The sequence below is a fragment of the Oncorhynchus tshawytscha genome, linkage group LG02 (genome assembly GCF_018296145.1).
Source record: "Oncorhynchus tshawytscha isolate Ot180627B linkage group LG02, Otsh_v2.0, whole genome shotgun sequence".
Lineage (NCBI taxonomy): Eukaryota > Metazoa > Chordata > Actinopteri > Salmoniformes > Salmonidae > Oncorhynchus > Oncorhynchus tshawytscha.
In genome coordinates, this window is record NC_056430.1 from 48,967,090 (window position 1) to 48,990,744 (window position 23,655).

At 42.5% G+C, this 23,655-nt stretch overlaps 1 protein-coding gene across 1 annotated transcript; it reads left to right on the forward strand.

The window, feature by feature from the left end:
* Nucleotides 1-1,973: 1,973 nt before the first annotated feature.
* Nucleotides 1,974-23,631, forward strand: LOC112214243 (myosin regulatory light polypeptide 9). The gene is made up of 4 exons (XM_024372853.2): nucleotides 1,974-2,127; nucleotides 8,376-8,577; nucleotides 10,324-10,485; nucleotides 22,627-23,631. Exons 2-4 carry the CDS (start codon nucleotides 8,394-8,396, stop codon nucleotides 22,800-22,802), a joined length of 522 nt encoding a protein of 173 aa, XP_024228621.1. The 5' UTR covers nucleotides 1,974-2,127; nucleotides 8,376-8,393; the 3' UTR covers nucleotides 22,803-23,631.
* Nucleotides 23,632-23,655: the final 24 nt, after the last annotated feature.

A 23,655-nucleotide genomic window follows, 5' to 3' on the forward strand; every position in this document is an offset into this window, starting at 1 on the left:
GGAATGAGGTCAGGGCTTTGTGATGGCCAACTCCAATGCCTTGACTTTGTTGTCCTTAAGACATTGTACCACAACTTTGGAAGTATGCTTGGGATCATTCTCCATTTGGAAGACCAACTTCCTGACTGATGTCTTGAGATGTTGTTTCAATATATCTACATAATTTTCCTCCCTCATGATGCCATCTATTTTGTGAAGTGCACCAGTCTCTACTGCAGCAAAGCACCCCCACAACATGATGCTGCCACCCCCGTGCTTCACGGTTGGGATGGTGTTCTTTGGCTTGGCACACCTTTTAATATAATGCATTCCAGGTGACTACCTCATGAAGCTGGTTGAGGGTCTACAAAGCTGCCATCAAGGCAAAGTGTGACTACTTTGAAGAATCTGAAATATAAAATAGATTTTGATTTGTTTAACACTTTTTTGGTTACTACATGATTCCATATGTGTTATTTCATAGTTTTGATGTCTTCACTATTATTCTACTATGTAGAAAAAACCCTTGAATGAGTATGTGTGTCCAAACCTTTGACTGGTACTGTACATAACCACACCTAGACTCTATCCACTCGGGCCAGTACATGGACCCCATGCTTGTGAAGTTGTGGACCACACTGTAGATACATAACCAGCAATCTATGGTCTAGCTAGAGGTATACTCAACAAACTCCAACAACTTATTCTGCATGGTAGGGTCTTTTTGGCAGGGCATGTAAACCATAGTTGGCTGTGCATCCTTCTGGAAGCATGCATTGTCGCATGGTCAATCTGTATAGGGCATTTTTAGTCTCAAAACGGGCCGTGATCCTTTGAACGTGTTCGGGGAGAGGAAACAAAGAAGCGCCGTTCAATGAAGGGAAGCGAAGTGGGCGGAGGGGCCATTTGTATGTGGAGCTTGGCAAAAGGCATCATTCATGGTTGACATAATTATAATCCAAACCCAACCTCCATTTACTCGTGACGCACTCAGGTTCCAAACTCTGAGATTGACTTTATGACAAATTATTCTATTTACATGTTGTAGTCCATTTTGACACTAGAATAAATGTCTCTGACTTATATTGATAACACATACGTTGTTTTCAAATGGATTAGTTGGTTTTTAGGGGCAGTCGTTAATGTGATAAACAGATTTGTTTCTTTGCACCCCATGTATGGAACAATCTACAGAGTTCCCTACAACTGGATGTACTGGTGCCTCTCGGCAGTTCAAATTGTTGGTTGGGGACATCTTTGCTGAGGAATGTCAATGTGTTTCTTGAGTGTGTTTGTAATTTTGTATATTTGTATTATATTGTATTTTGACATTTGAGTACATGCTGAGCCAAGAGACCTTGGTTTCAATGGTGACTCCCTGTTAAAAAAAAGGTCAAATAAATAAGTGACTTGGCTATACATGGTAATTACAGATAAGGTATACACATCAATGGATACATTTGGATAATAACACCACAAAGTACTGTGACTACATCTGTGCAAGGGTTAGGGTTAGATACTTTGTTTCTTGGTAGGTATTTGCAAAATTCTAATCGGAACAGCACAACAAAAAAATCTAAATAAAAACACAGAACTGATGCTACTGCCATGACAAAAGGTGGTGCCTAGAGATCCAGACAGTAGCTTGGCCGTGCAGACTGCCTTTTTAAGGAGTCCCCTAGGCAGCTTGAAAAACAACTAGGGGCTCTCCTTTAGGGGCCGGGTTCTCTGGTGTTCTATCTTCTCTTCCATCCCCTCCATCCCTCCCAGATACAAAAGCAGAAACCATAGACAACTCCTTTGCACGCTGCCCCTTTATTTTCTCTCTCTAAATAAGGCAGCCTTATCAGAGTTCCTGTCATTTCAGCCCCATTCCCAAACATCCCCTGCTCCGCTATGGCAGTGGGGAGCAGCAGGCCTGCACATTCTTTTCCCTTGTATGGGTAAACGCCTGAGCTGGGCCAGCTCTGTTTGGGACAGCCAGGACAGGCGATTGGCCAGGGGCGGAGTGGGAGGGGCCGGTTAGCAGACTGATGCTTTCAACAAACTTTTCAGCAGAGCTGCCTGCTTCCCTTCCAACTAAACAGTGAGACCCAGACAAAGAACTAGGAGGACTCCTGAAACAACTACTATTCCCTTGAAGCCAAGGTAAGATACGTTTTTTCTTCCATTTTGCCTTCTGTTTTAATGTTGTTTAGTTGAGAGGGATTTATGTTGGGATTAGATTTGTGGCACTTTAACACATTAGCCAGAGTTGTATGGGAAACTGTCAACAGTGGTAAGAGCTGGGCTAAAGGTGGGGGTGGGATAGGGTTTCTGAGTTCACCTTGTATGACAAAAGTAACCGGTCATAGGTTTAGGGTCATCTGGAGTAGCGTCTCATCATGCTGGTGCTCTGTAAGTCCCCACAACTTGTGGAAGGAAGGCTTTACTAATGTACTCCCATCATCACACCAGATTAGACAGTGGAATTTCACCACTCTGTGACCCACATAAACTCAGTCTCACTTCTAATCTAAAGCCTGTCATGTTTAGCTGTTTTCAGACAAGAGGTTGGTTAGGTTTGTTGGACTGTGTTGCGTTGTGAAACGACCCCAGTGCTGACCCCTCGGTAGTAGTAGTGACCTGTGTTGAGAGGTTAGGTGGTCAGGTCAAGGCTGAGTGATTGACTGTCTGGTGACTAACAGTCTGAGTGAGTGTACGTGTCTGCAACACAGAGGGGAGGGATACATAGAGTGCATTGGGCAAGGATGAGGTACACCAGTAAACAGTTATCAGAGAATAGCACAACACACAAACCAATGATTGAGTTGATCCTGAAACGTTTTCAACACCTCATCGGTGAGACAGGCAGTCGAGAGTGCTGAGGAATTCAATAGGTTTCAGAAGCAGTGAGGTCATTGGGGCGTAGAAATCCACTTGAATGTTACACACAAAGGTTGGCAAACACAGGTTTCCAAGGTGGCTTCAGACTGAAGAGATTTAGTTAGTTGGGATTAGATGAGGGGGTTTGGACTAGACTAATTGATCCATTTTAACAGTTGTGCTAGCCGTCACTACAAGGGGATAGGGATCTCGTTGTCCCTTGCCCTCTGGAGTCACACAAGAATGTGAAAGAGAACGGGAACATTCCAGAATTCCACCGATGAATGTTTACAGGAAGTCAGTTAACTTGGCCCTGAAAGTCACTTCTTCTAACAATCTCATTTTTGAACAGCCCCCTTTGTCATAGTGGTGTGTTATAAAGCTCTGGAAAAGAGGACTGTGAGAACTTCTGAGAAGAAACAATTTCCCCCTGGCCCAAAATCCTAATCCTCCATCTTCGAATTCCTTCATCCTCTGAAAAGGAGCTGGACAATGTTTTGTTTTGGGCTTCCTCATGTAGCAGCAGGGAGAATTAGTTAGCTTTCACACTCCCTCAGATCTCTGTTACCTCTGACGGCAAGCAGAGAGACCGAAACAGAGTAACGTAAACAAACCTAATTAAAGCAAACAAGCAACTGCTTGGAGTGCAATGCTGTGTGATTGTCAACTTTGTTAGTGAGGGCATAAGGTGCAGGTTTTACACACAGGCCTGTTTACTTCTACTGGGTCATATACAGTTGGCTGGCTGATAGCAGTAAGGATGGTTTGCATTGGAGATCTTAACCAGGTTGAAATGTGGTTACATATTACAGAGCACTGTCTGTTATTGCAGGTTGATCCAATTGGGAAAATGACTGTCCCTTTGTACCAGAGAGAGGCAGAGAGGGGGAGAGAGAGAGAGAGCAATAAAGGACAGTGAAGATAGGCAAACGACAAGCCTTAGCTAACATAGCCTTCCTTGGAAGTCTGAGTATTGCCTCTGAAACCAACTTTGGAGAAATATTCTAACCACTCGTGGCTTATGAACTGGAAACAGTTACTTGTAACTAGAGGGTTCTGTAGAAACAAGTAATGCAATATGTTTACCTGTCCGCCTTCATATGTTCCAGTTGTTCCGCGTTAACAACCTCATCAAGTCTATGTCCAGAGCGGAGTTGCCCGCAACATATGAAGGTGGACTGGTAGGCATATTACGTAACTTGTTTCTGCAGAACCCTCAAGTTTACAAGTAACCGTGTTAACGACAAGTAAGGGCGAAACAGTAGATTTTTGTTTATAATACCTGAATTTGGACGATAAGAACGCTCATTTTAGTTTAAGTTTTATAACGTTCTCCTGTTTGTTTTTTTGCCTGAACACAATCACTATTTAGTGTTCTACCATTCTACAACCTGCTATCACACGCACACACATTGTTCCAATCTACCCCTCAAAAAAGGCTTGCTAAATGACAGTATTTGCAGTGCATTCCAAAAGTATCAGACCCTTGACTTTTTCCACTTTGTTACAGCCTTATTCTAAAATAATACCCCATGACAAACCCAAAACAGGTTTTTATACATTTTTTACACAAAACAAATTAAATTTTACATTTAAATAAGTATTCAGACTCTTTACTCAGTATTTTGTTGAAGCACCTTTGGCAGCGATTACAGCATTGACTCTTCTTGGGTATGATGCTACAAGCTTGGCACACCTGTATTTGGGGAGTTATTCCCATTCTTCTCTGCAGATCCTCTCAAGCACTGTCAGGTTGTATGGGGAGCATTGCTGCAGGTCTCTCCAGAGATGTTCGATTGGGTTCAAGTCCGGGCTCTGGCTGGGGTACTCAAGAACATTCAGAGATTTGTCACAAAGCCACTCCTGCATTGTCTTGGCTGTGTGCTTAGGGTCATTGTCCTGTTAGGTGAACATTCACCCCATTCTGAGGTTCTGAGCGCTCTGGGGCAGGTTTTCAGCAAGGATCACTCTGTACTGCTACATTCATCTTTCCCTCAATACTAACTAGTCCCCCAGTCCCTGCCACTGAAAAACATCCCCACATCGTGATGCTGCCACCATCAAGCTTCACCGTAGGGATGGTGCCAGGTTTCCTCAAGAACATGAGGCTTGGCATTCAGGCCAAAGAATCCTGTTTCCATTGGTCTGAGTCCTTTAAGTACCCTTTCGCAAATTCCAAGTGGGCTGTCATGTGTCTTTTCCTGAGGAGTGGCTTCTGTCTGGCCACTCTACCATAAAGGCCTGATTGGTGGAGTGCTACAGAGATGGGAGAACCTTCCAGAAGGACAACCATCTCCACGTAGGAACTCTGGAGCTCTGTCAGTGATCAGGTTCTTGGTCACCTCCCTGCCCAAGTCCCTTCTCCCCCCTTTTGCTCAGTTTGGCCAGGTGGCTAGCTCTAGGAAGAGTCTTGGTGGTTCCAAACTTCTTCCATTTAAGAATGATGGCGGCCTCTGTGGACCTTCAATGCTGCAGAAACTTTTCAGTACCCTTCTCCAGATCTGTGCCTCGACGTAATCCTGTCTTGGAGCTCTATGGACAATTCATTTGACCACATGGCTTGGTTTTTGCTCTGACATACAATGTTGACTGTACGACCTTATATAGACAGGTGTGTGCCTTTCCAAATCATGTCCAATCAATTGAATTTACCACAGGTGGACTCCAATCAAGTTGTAAAAACATCTAAAGGATGATCAATGGAAAATTTAGCTTAATTTTGAGTCTCATAGCAAAGGGTCTGAATAATTATGTAAATAAGGTATCTGTTGTTTTTTTTGCTACAATTTCTAAAAACCTGTTTTCGCTTTGTCATTTATGGGGTATTGTGTGTAGATTATTTATTTTTTTAAATCCATTTTAGAATAAGCCTGTAACCTAAAAAAATGTGGACAAAGGGAAGGGGTCTGATTACTTTCCAAATGAACTGTATATCTCCTGTACTTAATGCCAGTAGAGAGAGAAACAATAGATACTCCATCAGTCACTGATTCAAATCCAACATATTTCTTTAATTACCTGTTCCTTCCTGCATGGCATTGGCTCTCTCATAATCAGCATTCTGAAGTGCCACCGCCCAGCAGCACTATCATCTCCTGTACACACTTCCTCAATGATGCACACTGAGCCCCGCGTGTGAGTGATAGGTCTATATTTGGCCCGTTCTCCAGGAAAGAAGGTGGCCGTCTTTTGTCATCTTGACACTGTTCACTGCAGGTGACACTTTAGGCGTAGCACCACCGGTGTCTTCAGTGCATTGAGAGAGAAAGTATGATTTGGAGGTTGATGGCATGATCTTTCTCACAAATGCAGAGAAACTGAAGATGGTAGAGATGCACGACATATCAGTGAACATAACGGAATCGGACGATATTAGCTAAAAATGCCAACGTCAGTATCGACCCGATGTATAGTTTAATGCCGATGTTAAAAACTGATGTCAAAGCTACCGTGCTTACCTATATAATGTAGGTCCATAATGACGCAACATAATATTTTGCGCAACACTAACCTAAACTAGCCCACAATGTCTGCTTTGTGGATTGAGCAGTCAACAAGTCGAGCCGTCATTTGAAAAATAACATTTCAGCGAGACAACTCGAAAGCGAAGATAACAGACAGATCACCAACCATTTCGAATCCCACCGTAACTTCGCCACGATGCAATCTGGTTTCCGAGCTGGTCATGGGTGCACCTCAGCCATGCTCAAGATCCTAAACAATATCATAACCGCCATCGATTAAAAGACAGTACTGTGCAGCCGTATTCATCAACCTGGCCAAGGCTTTCGACTCTGTCAATCAATTCTTATTGGCAGACTCAATAGCCTTGGTTTCTCAAATGACTGCCTCACCTGGTTCACCAACTACTTCTCAGAGTTCATTGTGTCAAATCGGAGGGCCTGTTGTCCAGACCTCTGGCAGTCTATGGGGGTGTCACAGGGTTCAATTCTCGGGCCGACTCTTTCCTCTGTATATATCAATGATGTCACTCTTGCTGCTGGTGATTCTCTGATCCACCTCTACGCAGACGACACCATTCTGTATACATCTGGCCCTTCTTTGGACACTGTGTTAACAAACATCCAAACGAGCTTCAATGCCATACAACACTCCTTGTAAAACTAAATGAATGCTCTTCAACCGATTGCTGCCTGCACCCGACTGACCAGCATCACTACTCTGGACGGTTCTGACTTAGAATATGTGGACAACTACAAATACCAAGGTGTCTGGTTAGACTGTAAACTCTCCTTCCAGACTCACATTAAGCATCTCCAATCCAAAATGATATCTAGAATTGGCTTCCTATTTCGCAGCAAAGCCTCCTTCACTCATGCTGCCAAACATACCCTCTTAAAACTGACTATCCTACCGATCCTTGACTTCGGCGATGTCATTTACAAAATGGCCTCCAACACTCAGCAAATTGGATGTAGTCTATCACAGTGGCATCCGTTTTGTCACCAAAGCCCCATATACTACCCACCTTTGCGACCTGTACGCTCTCGTTGGCTGGTCCTCGCTACATATTCGTTGCCAAACCCACTAGCTCCAGGTCATCTATAGGTTTTTGCTAGGTAAAGCCCCGCCTTATCTCAGCTCACTGGTCACCATAGCAACACCCACCCGTAGCACTAGCTCCAGCAGGTATATTTCACTGGTCATCCCCAAAGCCAACACCTCCTTTGGCCGCCTTCCAGTTCTCTGCTGCCAATGACTGGTCAGACAGCTGATGTGTTGTGCACTGAAGTCCACAGGCGAAGAGAAGAGGTGAGAGGAAGAGAGTGCGTAGAGGCGAGAAGGAATTATATAACGATTTGGCTGCTATGAAAGTGAACTGTGTTTGCATGTGATCAGGGGTGTATTAATTCCGTCGATTCTGTTGAAAAACGTTTCTTAAACGGAAGCGAACGAAACGGAGATAAACATACCTGAATTTGTCCAATAGAAACTCTCATTTGCAACTGTTGGACTAATGATTACACCCTAGGTCAGCTAGACGCAGGCAAGATTGTGCAAGGCGGTATTGAATGTGTCAAAGTCTGTCACCTTGATTACTCAAATTTCTCTCAACTGTGCACCTATGTTGTAAACTTTCAGTCATAGGCTAGGTTGTAGCAACCTCATGATGGTTATAGGGAGAATTTGAGTGTCATGTAGTAAGTAGCCTAAACCTATTCTATTTACATTGAGCTGGGTGAATGGAATATGAATGACAGTCATCCAATATGCTCTAATAGAAATAAGGCCATGCTTCTAAAAAATAATCATCCTCCATCATCTTAAATAGCACTGACCGTCACTAACTCATGTATGATCATTTAAAATGCACATCGTAATGACACCGACTGATTTAGTCTTGTAAAGCGTCACTGTCTACATTTTCACTTTATATACTCTTGTTGAGTGCCAAGCTTTATCCAAGAGCATTTTTCTCTAATTATTTTTTGGGACATTCCCCTTCGACAATATGCAAGTCTCTATCTTTCATCTGACTAACTATCCATGTCCTATTCTGCAACCCGTAGGCCAATCCAACCGCCACCATGTCGAGCAAACGCGCAAAGGGGAAGACCACCAAGAAGCGCCCCCAGAGGGCCACGTCCAACGTGTTCGCCATGTTTGACCAGTCTCAGATCCAGGAGTTCAAGGAGGCCTTCAACATGATCGACCAGAACCGAGATGGCTTCATCGACAAGGAGGATCTGCACGATATGCTGGCCTCACTAGGTAAGACACGGGCCAAAGGGGAACCCATTGGAAACTGTTGTTAGAGGGTTGACTATATTCTAAACATCTCTTTTTCAGGACCCTGTCTTTCAAAGATAATTCATAAAAATCCAAATAACTTCACAAATCTTAATTAAAAAGGGTTTAAACACTGTTTCCCATGCTTGTTCAATGAACCATAAACAATTAATGAACATGCACCTGTGGAACGGTCGTTAAGACACTAACAGCTTACAGAAGGCAGGCAATTAAGGTCACAGTTATGAAAACTTAGGACACATAAGAGACTTTTCTACTGACTGAAAAACACCAAAAGAAAGATGCCCAGGGTCCCTGCTCATCTGCGTGAACATGTGGTGTGTCACAGCATCATCAGACTGAGCTTACTGTCATTGCAGGCAATCACAACGCTGTGCGTTACAGGGAAAACATCCCCCTCCCTCATGTGGTACCCTTCCTGCAGGCTCATCCTGACATGACCGTCCAGCATGACAATTCCCCCAGCCATACTGCTCGTTCTGTGCGTGATTTCCTGCAGGACAGGAATGTCAGTGTTCTGCCATGGCCAGCGAAGAGCCCGGATCTCAATCCCATTGAGGTCTAGGACCGTTTGGATTGGAGGGTGAGGGCTAGGGCCATTCCCCCCCCAGAAATGTCCGGGAACTTGCAGGTGCCTTGGTGGGAGAGTGTGGTAACATCTCACAGCAAGAACTGGCAAATCTGGTGCAGTCCATGAGGAGATGCACTGCAGTACTTAATGCAGCTGGTGGCCACACCAGTTACTGACTGTTACTTTTGATTTTGGCCCCCTTTGTTCAGGGACACATTATTCAATTTATGTTAGTCACATGTCTGTGGAACTGTTTCAGCTTATGTCTCAGTTGTTGTATCTTGTTATGTTCATACAAATATTTACACATTTTAAGTTTGCTGAAAATAAACGCAGTTGACAGTGAGAGGATGTTTCTTTTTTGCTGAGTTTATATACAAGGCCTAAACATTCAACTTATGAGTTGAAAATCAAATTGGCCACACCCCACACAATGTTGTGTTTGAGTGACAGGAAGTAGAATTGAATTCAGTGCAATTAAAAGAAATTCCACTCAGTCATAGAACATGAGTTTCATTGAATCTGTATTGCAACAGAAATGCATTTCCCAGCTAAACACGAGTATACTGTAAAATAGAGATAACAATAAGCAGGCAGATCAATAATAACATTTAACCATAATCTACCAAAAAACAAAGCCTGACCTAATTAATCAATGGCTACTGTTGAACAAAATTCAGATTTGACTACTTAAAGACATGCTCCAGAACTTTGGCGATATCTAAGTATTTTTTAAACCTCCCGCTTTGGGCTGGATGTGTCAATGTGTAGTTCATACATGAATATTCTATGAGCAGAATTACTGTCTTACCTAGTTTGAAAGCAACTGTTTTTCTGTAAACTGTGCAGCGCCATTTTCCCCCACGTACGGTTGGCCAGCCCCCTAGAAATTTGAGTTCAGCCCCTCGCCATATGAGTGACAGCTAGCAAGAGGAACATCATGCACCCACAGCAGAGCGAGAGATAGAGCAACGATGTGGTGCGCATATCTGCACAGTGTGAAATAGTATGCAATTTTCGGGAACCACTTTTGGCTAGTGAAGCTACTTTCAGAACTACCGGCTAAAAAGTATTCAAACGACCGGAGAAGCGCTGAAATGTTGACCATGGTGTGTGTGTTTTGTTGTGTTCCTCAGGTAAGAACCCATCTGATGAGTACCTGGAGGGGATGATGGCTGAGGCGCCGGGGCCCATCAACTTCACCATGTTCCTCACTATGTTTGGAGAGCGCCTCAACGGCACCGACCCCGAGGACGTCATCCGCAACGCCTTCGCCTGCTTCGATGAGGAGGGCTCTGGTGAGACACACAAACACACACAAACACTCTCCAATGTCAACCCCTAGCCTCCACCATAACAAACATCAAACGCTAAAAAGGAAAAACAAATGGGAAAATTATAGGAATTTAATGATACACAGATATGCATCAGTCCCCGGTTTAAAGTTGAACTATGCAGAAAATGCTCCACCTTTTCCTGGTTGCTAAAAATCTAATTTCAGTTTATGTAACAAAATAAGCTAGTCTAATGTAGAGAATCATTGTACCTAAACTGCTGTGAAATATATTTTCCATAACCAAAAATATTGTTTCAGCTGTCTGAAGCTGGTGTACAAAACCAAAAGTAAAAGAAGCAAAAACAAATGTTAAGAACCAGAAGCATAGAAATAGTGCACATAACAGATCTACTGCTTCTTAGACTTGCTTTCAAGTAGGATGACAGATCAATAACTGACATTTCTATGTGAATTTGGTCAGCTCACCCAAAAAGTTACATATTGCTACTTTAAAAGGCCCACCTCAGAGGAAGTTGCTTCAACTATTGAGTAATTCCTGTCGGTTGAAAAACATTATTTCAGAAAATGACTACCTGTCACGCTGTATAATGATAGGAGACAAGCGCAGGAATACATAACAGGGGTTTTTATTTTCTCCACCCAAACAAAGAGCGAGGTATAAACCTCTAAATAATACACGGGACGAGACCCGTAGAAAAAAGTGCACAATAACACGTAGCATGGAAGCCGATACAACAGCACAGGTGCTCACAAGACCAACGGACATGGTAACAATAACCGACAAGGACAATGGGGAACAGAGGGCTCATATATAACATACTAATCAGGGGGAATGGGAACCAGGTGTGCATAATGAGACAAGACAGTCCTGGGTTGGTGGTAATGAATCCAGTTCAGTGACGCCTAGGAGCTGGTGAACGGAATGAGCAGCAGTACCGGGGATCAGTGACACTACCAGCCTACCTGTCAAGAGATGAGTCTCAGCTAAACCGTGCCTATATGAGCTGTTGATAGCTATGTATCAATGCATTATCTGAATTGCGGCCGCAAATCCGTCATAGAAATAGAAAGAATATTGCTGGTAATATGGATAAAGTAACTACTGAACGGTTCTTCTTCTTTTAAAGTTTTATGGCAGACTACACCTATTGGTGTATTGCCCCGCCTACTGTACAGGGTATTGAAATAAAACTAAAATAATATATTCAATTGCGGGAAGGGATAATACAAAAATAAATCAAAATAACCATCCCACTCCTTCAGTCACATTCAAATCACAATCCTACTCAGGCTCAGGTGCCTGTGAGGACGGAGCATTCATCGACAGGATTACTTGTAATGCCTGCAGAAAAGTCACCAAAAAACGCTCAGCCGCACTCTCAATGATGCCTATCTTCTCTGTGCAGTTGATAACCAAAGTAATAAATGCTACAAAGTCCACTTTCTTAACATGCAACATGTCAGGATCCCTCTTGACAAGGAATATCATCTTGTGTCTCTACTCCTACTACCATTTCTGATTCAACTTCACGCCTTTCTTCCATTCTTCTCAATGCCACCGGATAGGAGATATTCTGGACAGACCTTATTCTTGCCACCTCTGTCTCCTTCACCCTAACAGGACACTTCAGAAATTCGGGTGCATGTTCACCACCACATTTGCAGCATTTAGGCTCAGCTGGCATATAATACTCCTCCTGTCTACATACTAGAGGTTGACCGATTAATCGGAATGGCTGATTAATTAGGGCCGATTTAAAGTTTTCATAACAATCAGTAATCAGCATTTTTGGACACCGATCATGGCCGATTACATTGCACTCCACGAGGAGACTGTGTGGCAGACTGACTACTTGTTTTGCGAGTGCAGCAGGGAGCCACGGTAAGGTGCTAGCTAGCATTAAACATATCTTATAAAAAACAATCAATCTTAACATAATCACTAGTTAACTACACATGGTTGATGATATTACTAGTTTATCTAGCTTGTCCTGCGTTGCATATAATCGATGCGGTGCCTGTTCATTTATCATTGAATCATAGCCTACTTCGCCAAACGGGTGATTTAACAAGCGCATTAGCGAAAAAAGCACTGTCGTTGCACCAATGTGTACTTAACCATAAACATTAACGCCTTTCTTAAAATCAATACACAAGTATATATTTTTAAACCTGCATATTTAGTTAATATTGCCTGCTAACATGAATTTCTTTTAACTAGGGAAATTGTGTCACTTCTCTTGCGTACTGTGCAACAGAGTCAGGGTATATATGCAGCAGTTTGGGCCGCCTGGCTCGTTACAAACTGTGTGAAGACTATTTCTTCCTAACAAAGACAGCCAACTTCACCAAACGGGAGATGATTTAACAAAAGCGCATTTACACAGAAGTATATATTTTTTAAATCTGCATATTTAGTTAAAAGAAATCCAGGTTAGCAGGCAAAACAAATTAGGGAAATTGTGTCACTTCTCTTGCGTTCATTGCACACAGTCAGGGTATAGGCAACAGTTTAGGCCCCCTGGCTTGTTGCAAACTAATTTGTCCGAATTTTATGTAATTATGACACAACATTGAAGGTTGTGCAATGTAACAGGAATATTTAGACTTATGGATGCCACCCATTAGATAAAATATGGAGCGGTTCCGTATTCCACTGAAAGAATAAACATTTTGTTTTCGAAATGATAGTTTCCGGATTTGAACATATTAATGACCTAAGGCTCATATTTCTGTGCGTTATTATGTTCTAATTAAGTCTATGATTTGATATTTGATAGAGCAGTCTGACTGAGCGGTGGTAGGCAGCAGCAGGCTCGTAAGCATTCATTCAAACAGCACTTTAGTGCATTTGCCAGCAGCTCTTCGCTGTGCTTCAAGCATTGAGCTGTTTATGACTTCAAGCCTATCAACTCCCGAGATTAGGCTGGTGTAACCAATGTGAAATGGATAGCTAGTTAACGGGGTGCACGCTAATAGCGTTTCAATCGGTGATGTCACTCGCTCTGAGACCTTGAAGTAGTTGTTCTCCTTGCTCTGCAAGGGCCGCGGCTTTTGTGGAGCGATGGATAACGATGCTTTGAGGGTGGCTGTTGTCAATGTGTTCCTGGTTTGAGCCCAGGTAGGGGCGAGGAGAGGGACGGAAGCTATACTGTTACACTGGCAATACTAAAGTGCCTATAAGAACATCCAATAGTCAAAGGTACAGTGCCTTGCGAAAATATTCGGCCCCCTTGAACTTTGCGACCTTTTGCCACATTTCAGGCTTCAAACATAAAGATATAAAACTGTATTTTTTTGTGAAGAATCAACAACAAGTGGGACACAATCATGAAGTGGAACGACATTTATTGGATATTTCAAACTGTTTTAACAAATCAAAAACTGAAAAAGTGGGCGTGCAAAATTATTCAGCTCTTTACTTTCAGTGCAGCAAACTCTCTCCAGAAGTTCAGTGAGGATCTCTGAATGATCCATTGTTGACCTAAATGACTAATGATGATAAATACAATCCACCTGTGTGTAATCAAGTCTCCGTATAAATGCACCTGCACTGTGATAGTCTCAGAGGTCCGTTAAAAGCGCAGAGAGCATCATGAAGAACAAGGAACACACCAGGCAGGTCTGAGATACTGTTGTGAAGAAGTTTAAAGCCGGATTTGGATACAAAAAGATTTCCCAAGCTTTAAACATCCCAAGGAGCACTGTGCAAGCGATAATATTGAAATGGAAGGAGTATCAGACCACTGCAAATCTACCAAGACCTGGCCGTCCCTCTAAACTTTCAGCTCATACAAGGAGAAGACTGATCAGAGATGCAGCCAAGAGGCCCATGATCACTCTGGATGAACTGCAGAGATCTACAGCTGAGGTGGGAGACTCTGTCCATAGGACAACAATCAGTCGTATATTGCACAAATCTGGCCTTTATGGAAGAGTGGCAAGAAGAAAGCCATTTCTTAAAGATATCCATAAAAAGTGTTGTTTAAAGTTTGCCACAAGCCACCTGGGAGACACACCAAACATGTGGAAGAAGGTGCTCTGGTCAGATGAAACCAAAATTGAACTTTTTGGCAGCATTGCAAAACGTTATGTTTGGCGTAAAAGCAACACAGCTCATCACCCTGAACACACCATCCCCACTGTCAAACATGGTGGTGGCAGCATCATGGTTTGGGCCTGCTTTTCTTCAGCAGGGACAGGGAAGATGGTTAAAATTGATGGGAAGATGGATGGAGCCAAATACAGGACCATTCTGGAAGAAAACCTGATGGAGTCTGCAAAAGACCTGAGACTGGGACGGAGATTTGTCTTCCAACAAGACAATGATCCAAAACATAAAGCAAAATCTACAATGGAATGGTTCAAAAATAAACATATCCAGGTGTTAGAATGGCCAAGTCAAAGTCCAGACCTGAATCCAATCGAAATCTGTGGAAAGAACTGAAAACTGCTGTTCACAAATGCTCTCCATCCAACCTCACTGAGCTCAAGCTGTTTTGCAAGGAGGAATGGGAAAAAATTTCAGTCTCTCGATGTGCAAAACTGATAGACATACCCCAAGCGACTTACAGCTGTAATCGCAGCAAAAGGTGGCGCTACAAAGTATTAACTTAAGGGGGCTGAATAATTTTGCATGCCCAATTTTTCAGTTTTTGATTTGTTAAAAAAGTTTGAAATATCCAATAAATGTCGTTCCACTTCATGATTGTGTCCCACTTGTTGTTGATTCTTCACAAAAAAATACAGTTTTATATCTTTATGTTTGAAGCCTGAAATGTGGCAAAAGGTCGCAAAGTTCAAGGGGGCCGAATACTTTTGCAAGGCACTGGTATAAGAAATACAAATGGTATAGAGAGAAATATTCCTATAATAACTACAACCTAAAACTTCTTACCTTGGAATGTTGAAGTCTCATGTTGAAAGGAACCACCAGCTTTCATATATTCTCATGTTCTGAGCAAGGAACTTAAACGTTAGCTTTTTACAGCTTTTTTACTTTCTTCTCCAACACTTTGTTTTTGCATTATTTAAACCAAATTGAACATTTTTCATTATTTATTTGAGGCTTAATTGATTTTATTGAGGTATTTTTTAGAGTTAAAATAAAAGGGTTCATTCAGTATTGTTGTAATTGTCATTATTACAAATAAATAAATAAAAATTGACCGATTTTAATCGGTATCAGCCTTTTCTGGTCCTCATGACCAAATCAGTTACATTCATCACACTGCATGGATTTGGGCACGAAGGCTCACGAGCGATGGTGTGGCAATGACTAAAATACAGTAGAATAGAATGAGTAAAGCAGTATGTAAACATTATTAAAGTGACCAGTGATTCCATGTCTATGTATATAGGGCAGCAGCCTCTAAGGTGCAGGGTTGAGTAACTGGGTGATGACCGGCTAGTGATGGCAATTTAGAGATAGAAGCTGTTTTTCAGTCTCTCAGTCCCAGCTTTGATGCACCTGAAATGACCTCGCCTTCTGGATGGTAGCGGGGTTTGAGGGGCCAAGACAAATTTCTTCAGCCTCCTGAGGTTGAAGAGGCACTGTTGCGCCTTCTTCACCACACTGTCTGTGTGGGTGGGCCATTTCAGATTGTCAGTGATGTGTAAGCCGAGGAACTTGACGCTTCCACCTTCTCCACTGCGGTCCCGTAGATGTGGATAGGGGCGTGCTCCCTCTATTGTTTCCTGAAGTCCACGATCAGCTCCTTCATTTTGTTGAGGGAGAGGTTATTTTCCTGGCACTACTCCGCCAGGGCCCTCACACCTCCCTGTAGGCTGTCTCGTCATTGTTTGTTAATCAGGCCTACTACTGTTGTGTCGTTTGCAAACTTGATGATTGAGTTGGAGGCGTGTGGCCATGCAGTCATGGGTGAACAGGGAGGACGGGAGGGGGCTGAGCATGCACCCTTGTGGGGCACCTGTGTTGAGGATCAGAGAAGTGGAGGTGTTGTTTCCTAAATTCACCACCTGGGAGCGGCCCGTCAGGAAGTCCAGGACCCAGTTGCACAGGGTGGGGTTCAGACCCAGGGCCCCGAGCTTAATGATGAGCTTGGAGGGTGTTGAAGGCTGAGCTGGAGTCAATGACCAGCATTCTGACATAAGGTATTCCTCTTGTCCAGATGGGATAGGGCACAGTGCAGTACGATGGCGATTGCGTCATATGTGGATCTATTGGGGCGGTATGCAAATTGAAGTGGGTCTAGGGCGTCAGGTAAGGTAGAGGTGATATGATCCTTGACTAGTCTCTCGAAGCACTTCAAGACGACAGAAGTGAGTGCTACGGGGTGATAGTAATTTAGTTCAGTTCCCTTTGCTTTCTTGGTTACAGACACAATGGTGGACATCTTGAAGCAAGTGGGGACAGCAGACTGGGATAGGGAGAGATTGAATATGTCTGTAAACATTCCAGACCGCTGGTCTGCGCCTGCTCTGAGGACGCTGCTAGGGATTCTGTCTGGACCGGCAACCTTGCGCGGGTTAACATGCTTAAATGTCTTACTCCTGTCGGCCACGGAGAACGAGAGCCCACAGTCCTTGGGAGCGGGCAGCGTTTGATTGCTTTACAGATGGAATAACTACACTTTTTGTATTCAACCATATTCCCAGTCACCTTACCATGGTTATCAACATCGATCCAAAACCCTTATTCCAACCCCCCAAAATTTTATTCAGAACTAGGTTTGGATTTACTGTTTTCCAAAACCACTTTACTTCTCTTATTTCCTTTTGTGTTCGCCACTGTAATCCAACTCTTCTCACTGTCATCTCCACGTCATCTGATTCAAACAGAACATCCGATTCAAACAGAACATCCGCTTCTGCCATTTTCCCCTAACGCCCCCTATTGAACTGTTTGGAGCGTGTATTGAAGCAAAGTTTGCCTTAAACTTTAGTGGACAAAACCATACATCTTGGGGTGAATGGTCATGTTTGTTTTGTTGTTGCAAACTAGGTCAAAAATAAGTTCAATTGGACAAATTATCCAATGGATTATGATAATCTGCTGGTAAAGAAGGGGAGGCACAAAAACATTTGTTTTACTTGAATTTTCTTCATGGTAAGCCGGCCAAGTGTAGGGTAGTCCCTAGTTAAGCCACAAAGTCATAAACCCTGTCTATTTCTACATTTTCTCTTAATAAAATCTGTTTGATGACCTGATTAGAAAAAATCTTGTCCCATCATAGCAGATTTATCACTGTCCTACTGTAAGAATATTCCGAAGATAAATACACAACGCAGAGGACGAGAGGTCAATAGAGTACTAACGATCAATGGAAATAGTGTTTTTTTCCTGCAATATCAACGGGCCAGTGACATGGGAGGAATTTCAGTCCGGGACTCATAGCAAGTTCGCATTGGCCCAAATTGTTTATACATTGAATCTGAAATAAGATACTTGTTATTTGGCCATTGGCCTCCTTCTCTCACAGGAGAGAATCACTGAGGACAGGGGAGCATGAACATCTCCCTCCCCACATGATTTGTTCTCTTTGAATAAACCTATTTTCCTCCCCTTGATTTGCTTTGGAGTCTGTGTTATTGAAGAGTAACATCAAATGCTAATAATACCATCCAACTAGGGTGCAAAGTTTTAGCTGGTTAGGTTAGCCCAGTGGTTCTCAAACCTCTCCTCTGAGACCCCCAGACATTTCACAATTTTGTTTTAGCCCTGAAATAGTTTATCTGATTCACATTAATCAAGGTTAAGTTGATATGTTGAATCAGATGTGCTAGTTCTGGAATAGATAAAATACATGAACTGTCTGAGGGTACCCGAGGAGAGGTTTGAGAACCACTGGGTTAGCCTAACACATTAGGAAATCTCTGGGCCACAGGGAAACAAATCTTGAAATTTCGACTTACACTGAACAAAAAACATAAACGCAACATGTATGGTGTTGGTTCAATGTTTCCTGAGCTGAAATAAGAACCCAGAAATGTTCCATACGCACAAAAATATAATTTCTTTCAAATGTTTACATCCCCGTTAGTGAGCATTTCTCCTTTGCCAAGACTATCCATCCACCTGACAGGTGTGGCATATCAAGAAGCTGATTAAACAGCATGATCATTACACAGGTGCACCTTGTGCTGGTGACAATAAAAGGCCACTCTAAAATGTGCAGTTTTGTCACACAACGCCACGAATGTCTCAAGTTTTGAAGGGGTGTGCAATTGGGATGCTGACTGCAGGAATGTCCACCAGAGCTGTTATTCAGATAATTGAATGGTCATTTCTATATCATAAGCCGCCTCCAACGTTGTTTTAGAGAATTTGGCAGTACAACAGCAGACCACGTGTAACCATGCCAGCCAAGGATCTCCACATCCGGCTTCTTCACTTGCTGGATCGTCTGAGACCAGCCACCTGGACAGCTGATGAAACTGTGGGTTTGCACAACAGAATAATTTCTGCACAAACTGTCTAATGAAAGCTCATCTGCGTCCTCACCAGGGTCTTGACCTGACTGCAGTTCAGCGTCATAGCCGACTTCAGTGGGCATATGCTCACCTTTGATGGCCAGTGGCATGCTGGAGAAGTATGCTCTTCACGGATGAATCCCGTTTTCAACTGTACTGGGGCAGATGGCAGACTGCATATATGTCGTCATGTGGGCGAGCAGTTTGCTGATTCCAATGTTTTTAACAGAGTCCCCATGGTGAGGTTATGGTATAGGCAGGCATAAGCTAAGAACAACGAACAAAATTGCATTTTATCGATGCCAATTTAAATGCACAGAGTTACCCTGTCGAGATCCTGAGGCCCATTGTCGTGCCATTCATCCGCCGCCATCGTCTCATGTTTCAGCATGATAATGCACTGCCCCATGTCGCAAGGACCTGCACACAAAAATTATCCAGTTCTTCCATGGCCTGCATACTCAGACATGTGACCCATTGACCATGTTTGGGATGCGCTGAATCGACGTGTATGACAGTTCCCCGCCAATATCCAGCAACATCGCACAGAAGAGGAGTGGGACAACATCCCATAGGTCACAATCAACAGCCTGATCAACTCTATGCGAATAAGACCAGATATAGTATTTTTCTGATCCACACCACTCCTATTTTAAGGTATCTATGACCAATAGAGTCCACTACCACTGCATTGGTTGACATGACTGACCAGTGGCTCAATGCTATGGATAATGGCAGGTTTGTAGGTGTACTATTTTTAGATTTCAGTGCAGCATTTTATTTAGTGGATCATGAAATTATTTTGACAAAATTAATGCATTATGGTTTTAAGGAGGTAGCATTGAATTGGGTACAGTCATATCTAACTGACAGGAAACAGTCCACCTATATCAATGGTTCATTTTCTTCACCTAATGTGTTAAACTGTGGAATACCGCAGGGCAGCTGCCTTGGGCCACTTCTCTACTTAATATACACCAACGACCTTCCCTATGCCTTGGTTGAAACTCAAGCTACTATATTTGCAGATGATACTACAATTTATGCAGCAAGACAATCGGTTCAACAGGTACAGCAAGCTTTGCAAGGAGATTTGGAGATTATCAGGAAATGGGTTTGCCAAAACAAACTTGCTTTAAACACCAAGAAAACCAAAGTTATGTTGGTCTGTTCATCTAGGAAAAGGCCAAAACAGCATGGGATACAATTAAGTATGGGATGAGTACAAATTGAAGAAGTGGCAGAAACCACACTATTGGGAGTGCAGCTAGACAACTGCTTATCATGGTCGTCTCAAATAACTAATCTTTGTAAAAAAAATATTAAAACAGCATGCATAATCAGAAGGATAGCTAAATATTTACTAGGGAAAATCCTTCAGCAAATAACACAGGCATTGGTTGAGAGTCAAGTGAACTATTGTTCGGTGGTCTGGGGAAATGCATCATCTAGTGAAGTTAGGAGGCTGCAGAATGCACAGAATAAAGCAGCAAGGATTGTTTTAAGGCGGAGATATGGTTATTCTGTTGCAGTCATGCGCAGTGTTCTTGGTTGGTCATCAATCGACAAGATCATTGAAAAAAACATGCTTATCTTATTTTATAACATACATCATTTAAAACGGCCAAGTTCTATTCACAGTGGTATTCAGTTGGTAAGAGACAGACATTCCGTAAATACTAGGAATAGATTGTCCACCATCTATGCGTTATCCAGACAGAAAAAAATAAATGGGAAAAAGAACATTTCGATTTAGAGCAATAAAGAAATGGAATAAATTAACTGAGCAAACTAGAAACCTTTCAATATATAAGTTTAAACATTATTTAAAAACAATTTAAATATAGTATATAGAAATGTTGTGGGACTATAGTAGATGAAGAATCAATATTTTAATTTTTTAAATTTTTAGATTGAGTATTTATTGTGTCATTATGCTAGTGTATTATGTATGTTTGTAATAGTGTGTTATATGTGAAAGTGTGTTTGTATTATAAATTGTATTTTAATGTTAAGGACTCTTGGAAGATTAGTCCAAATGGGGACTAAAAGAGATCCTAATCAAATCACATCAAATAGATGCATATCTGTATTCCCAGTCATGTGAAATCCATAGATTAGGGCAGTGTTTCCCAAACTCGGTCCTGGGGATCCCAAGGGGTGCACAATTTAGTTTTTGCCCTACACTCTTAGAAAAAAGGTGCTATCTAGAACCTAAAATAGTTATTCGGCTGTCCCCATAGGAGAACCCTTAGAAGAACCCATTTGGTTCCAGGTAGAACCCTTTTTGGTTCCATGTAAAACTCTTTCCACAGAGGGATCTACCTGGAACCAAAAAGGCTTCTCCTAAATGAAGAGCCGAAGAACCCTTTTTGGAAGCCTTTTCTCTAAGAGTGTGGCACTACACAGCTGACTCAAATAATCAACTCATCATTAAGCTTTGATTATTTAATCTGTGTAGTGCTAGGGCAAAAAATCTAAACGCGCACCCATTGGGGTCCCCGGGAACGAGTTTGGGAAACACTAGAGTAGGGCTGATTTGATTTCCTCATATGAACTGTAACTCAGTAAAATCTTAGAAAATGTTGCGTTTTTACGTGTTTTTTTTCAGTGTAGTATCTTAAAATTTGTAGATAGTATCGACATTGAAAAAAATGTGTCGGGAATGGCCTTCCATACATAGATTCACTGATCTGTAAAGGAGAAGCTCTAAGTAAAATTCCAAAAGATCTACCATTCGCTTTTGAGACGGTAAAAATCCCAAACTCATTATATTAATGGCTAAATGACATGCAAATTTTTTTTTAAATGGCACCGGAGAAGAAGACTGACGTTTTACGTGTCCCCAACCGATTGTTTTTTTGTTAATTTATTTCCGTTGTTTGTAACTATTTTTTTTGTACTTATTTTGTACATAATGTTGCCGTTACTGTCTCTTATGACCGAAAATAACTTCTGGACATCAGGACTGCGATTACTCACCACGGACTGGCAGAATCCTTTTTTTCCTTTAACGAGTCTAACGCAAATTATATACTGCTTTCTCGGGAACAGGCCCAGATCCCTGTGATTTGCGTGAAGAGGAGGTGGAGAAAAAGGGGCCTGAGGGCGGGCTGCTTTCTGAGAAGTCATAGGCAATCAAATAAAACCCCACTTCCTTCCATTCTGCTAGCACACACACACTTCTTAAACTGAGGGCTAATCAATTGTGAGAAGTTATCCCATCAGCAGCAATATTCATTTAAAATGGAAAATGAATTTGTTCATGCAAAAAATGTAGTGCATCGAATCGTATTGCACCGAATCGCATCAATTCCTCCTCCGAATTGTTTCAAAATAAAACGTATCGTATCCGAGCCCATGTATCTAGATGCTTATTGAACCGCTCATGAAAGGCGAGATGCACATCCCTAGAAAATTACAAACCCAATTAGTTTGGTCCAGATGTAGGTTGTGCAAAGTCGTCATTGTAGCCTGGTCTAGATCTGAAGCTAGAGCTGATCAACCCTCCTTAGCACATACAGATCTGGACCACAGGACCAGAGATATACAGGCTACAGCCCATTATCTTGGAAAGAGAGTCCACGAGGCTGAGTCCACGAGGCTGAGTCCCAGATCTGTTTGTGCTGTATTACTCCATTGCTGGCATGACAATGACAATACTAGGAGTCCGTGTGACACAGGCCCAATAACTCTCCCCTGTTTGCAGGGGTGATCCACGAGGACCACCTGAGGGAGCTGCTGACGACCATGGGTGACCGCTTCACCGACGAGGAGGTGGACGAGCTGTTTCGCGAGGCGCCCATCGACAAGAAGGGCAACTTCAACTACGCCGAGTTCACTCGCATCCTCAAACACGGCGCCAAGGACAAGGACGACATGTAGAGAGAAAGGCGACTGCCTCGCGGCCCACACACATACAGTGCTTTCTAGCTGGGATGGACTCCTCTTCAGTGAGTTTTATTGTCAATGGTGATTATCCATTGAGGAGGAGTGTATCTCAGCTAAATGCATCTTAACAAGTCTTTAGTGGCTTCGTCTCCATATGTCCTCTCTGTAATTCGTAGTCTCTCATAAATCAGTGCAGATGAAGGAAAGGTGACAAAGTGGTAGGAAGCCGTGTTAGACTTATAAGATGCACTGAACACCTTTGTGTGTGTGTGTGTGTGTGTACTGGCCAAGTTTACCTCTCCTTCTCTCACATCAGCACCAGCACTGCCTTTGTAAGAAACTGCACCTTCTATCCAGGAGCTGTGTTGGAAAACCACATTTTAAAAGGACTATTTTGTTCTATTCATGTAATGTTTTTGACAATCAAAGCAGGTTATAGTTTACCCTCATTGCTTAAATGCTTATTATTCCACCTTTTGTTTGACATGTTGCTAGTCGTATCCCCTTGTCAGCTGGTCAGGTCTATTCTAACTATGCCTGCATTGATGCATCAAAATCATGCAAGTTGGAACACTCAACATGAATGTTGCTGAAGGATTGGACATGTTAAAAAAAAGAAGCCAGGGGCAACGTTGTGGAGGAAGTCAGCCTTGAAATTGTGTTTTGCCGAGCAACGTCTTATGCGTTGCCCTTCCAAGGATGAAGAGCAGAAGGAAATGGTCGGGCTGGGTTGTTTGGGTTGAAATGTTGTGGAAAAGTAGCATGCCTATAAAGAACCAACAAAGGACCCTTGTTTAAAAATAAAAAAGTAATGTGTCCTTTATTCCAAGATGAAGAGTTGTTTCAA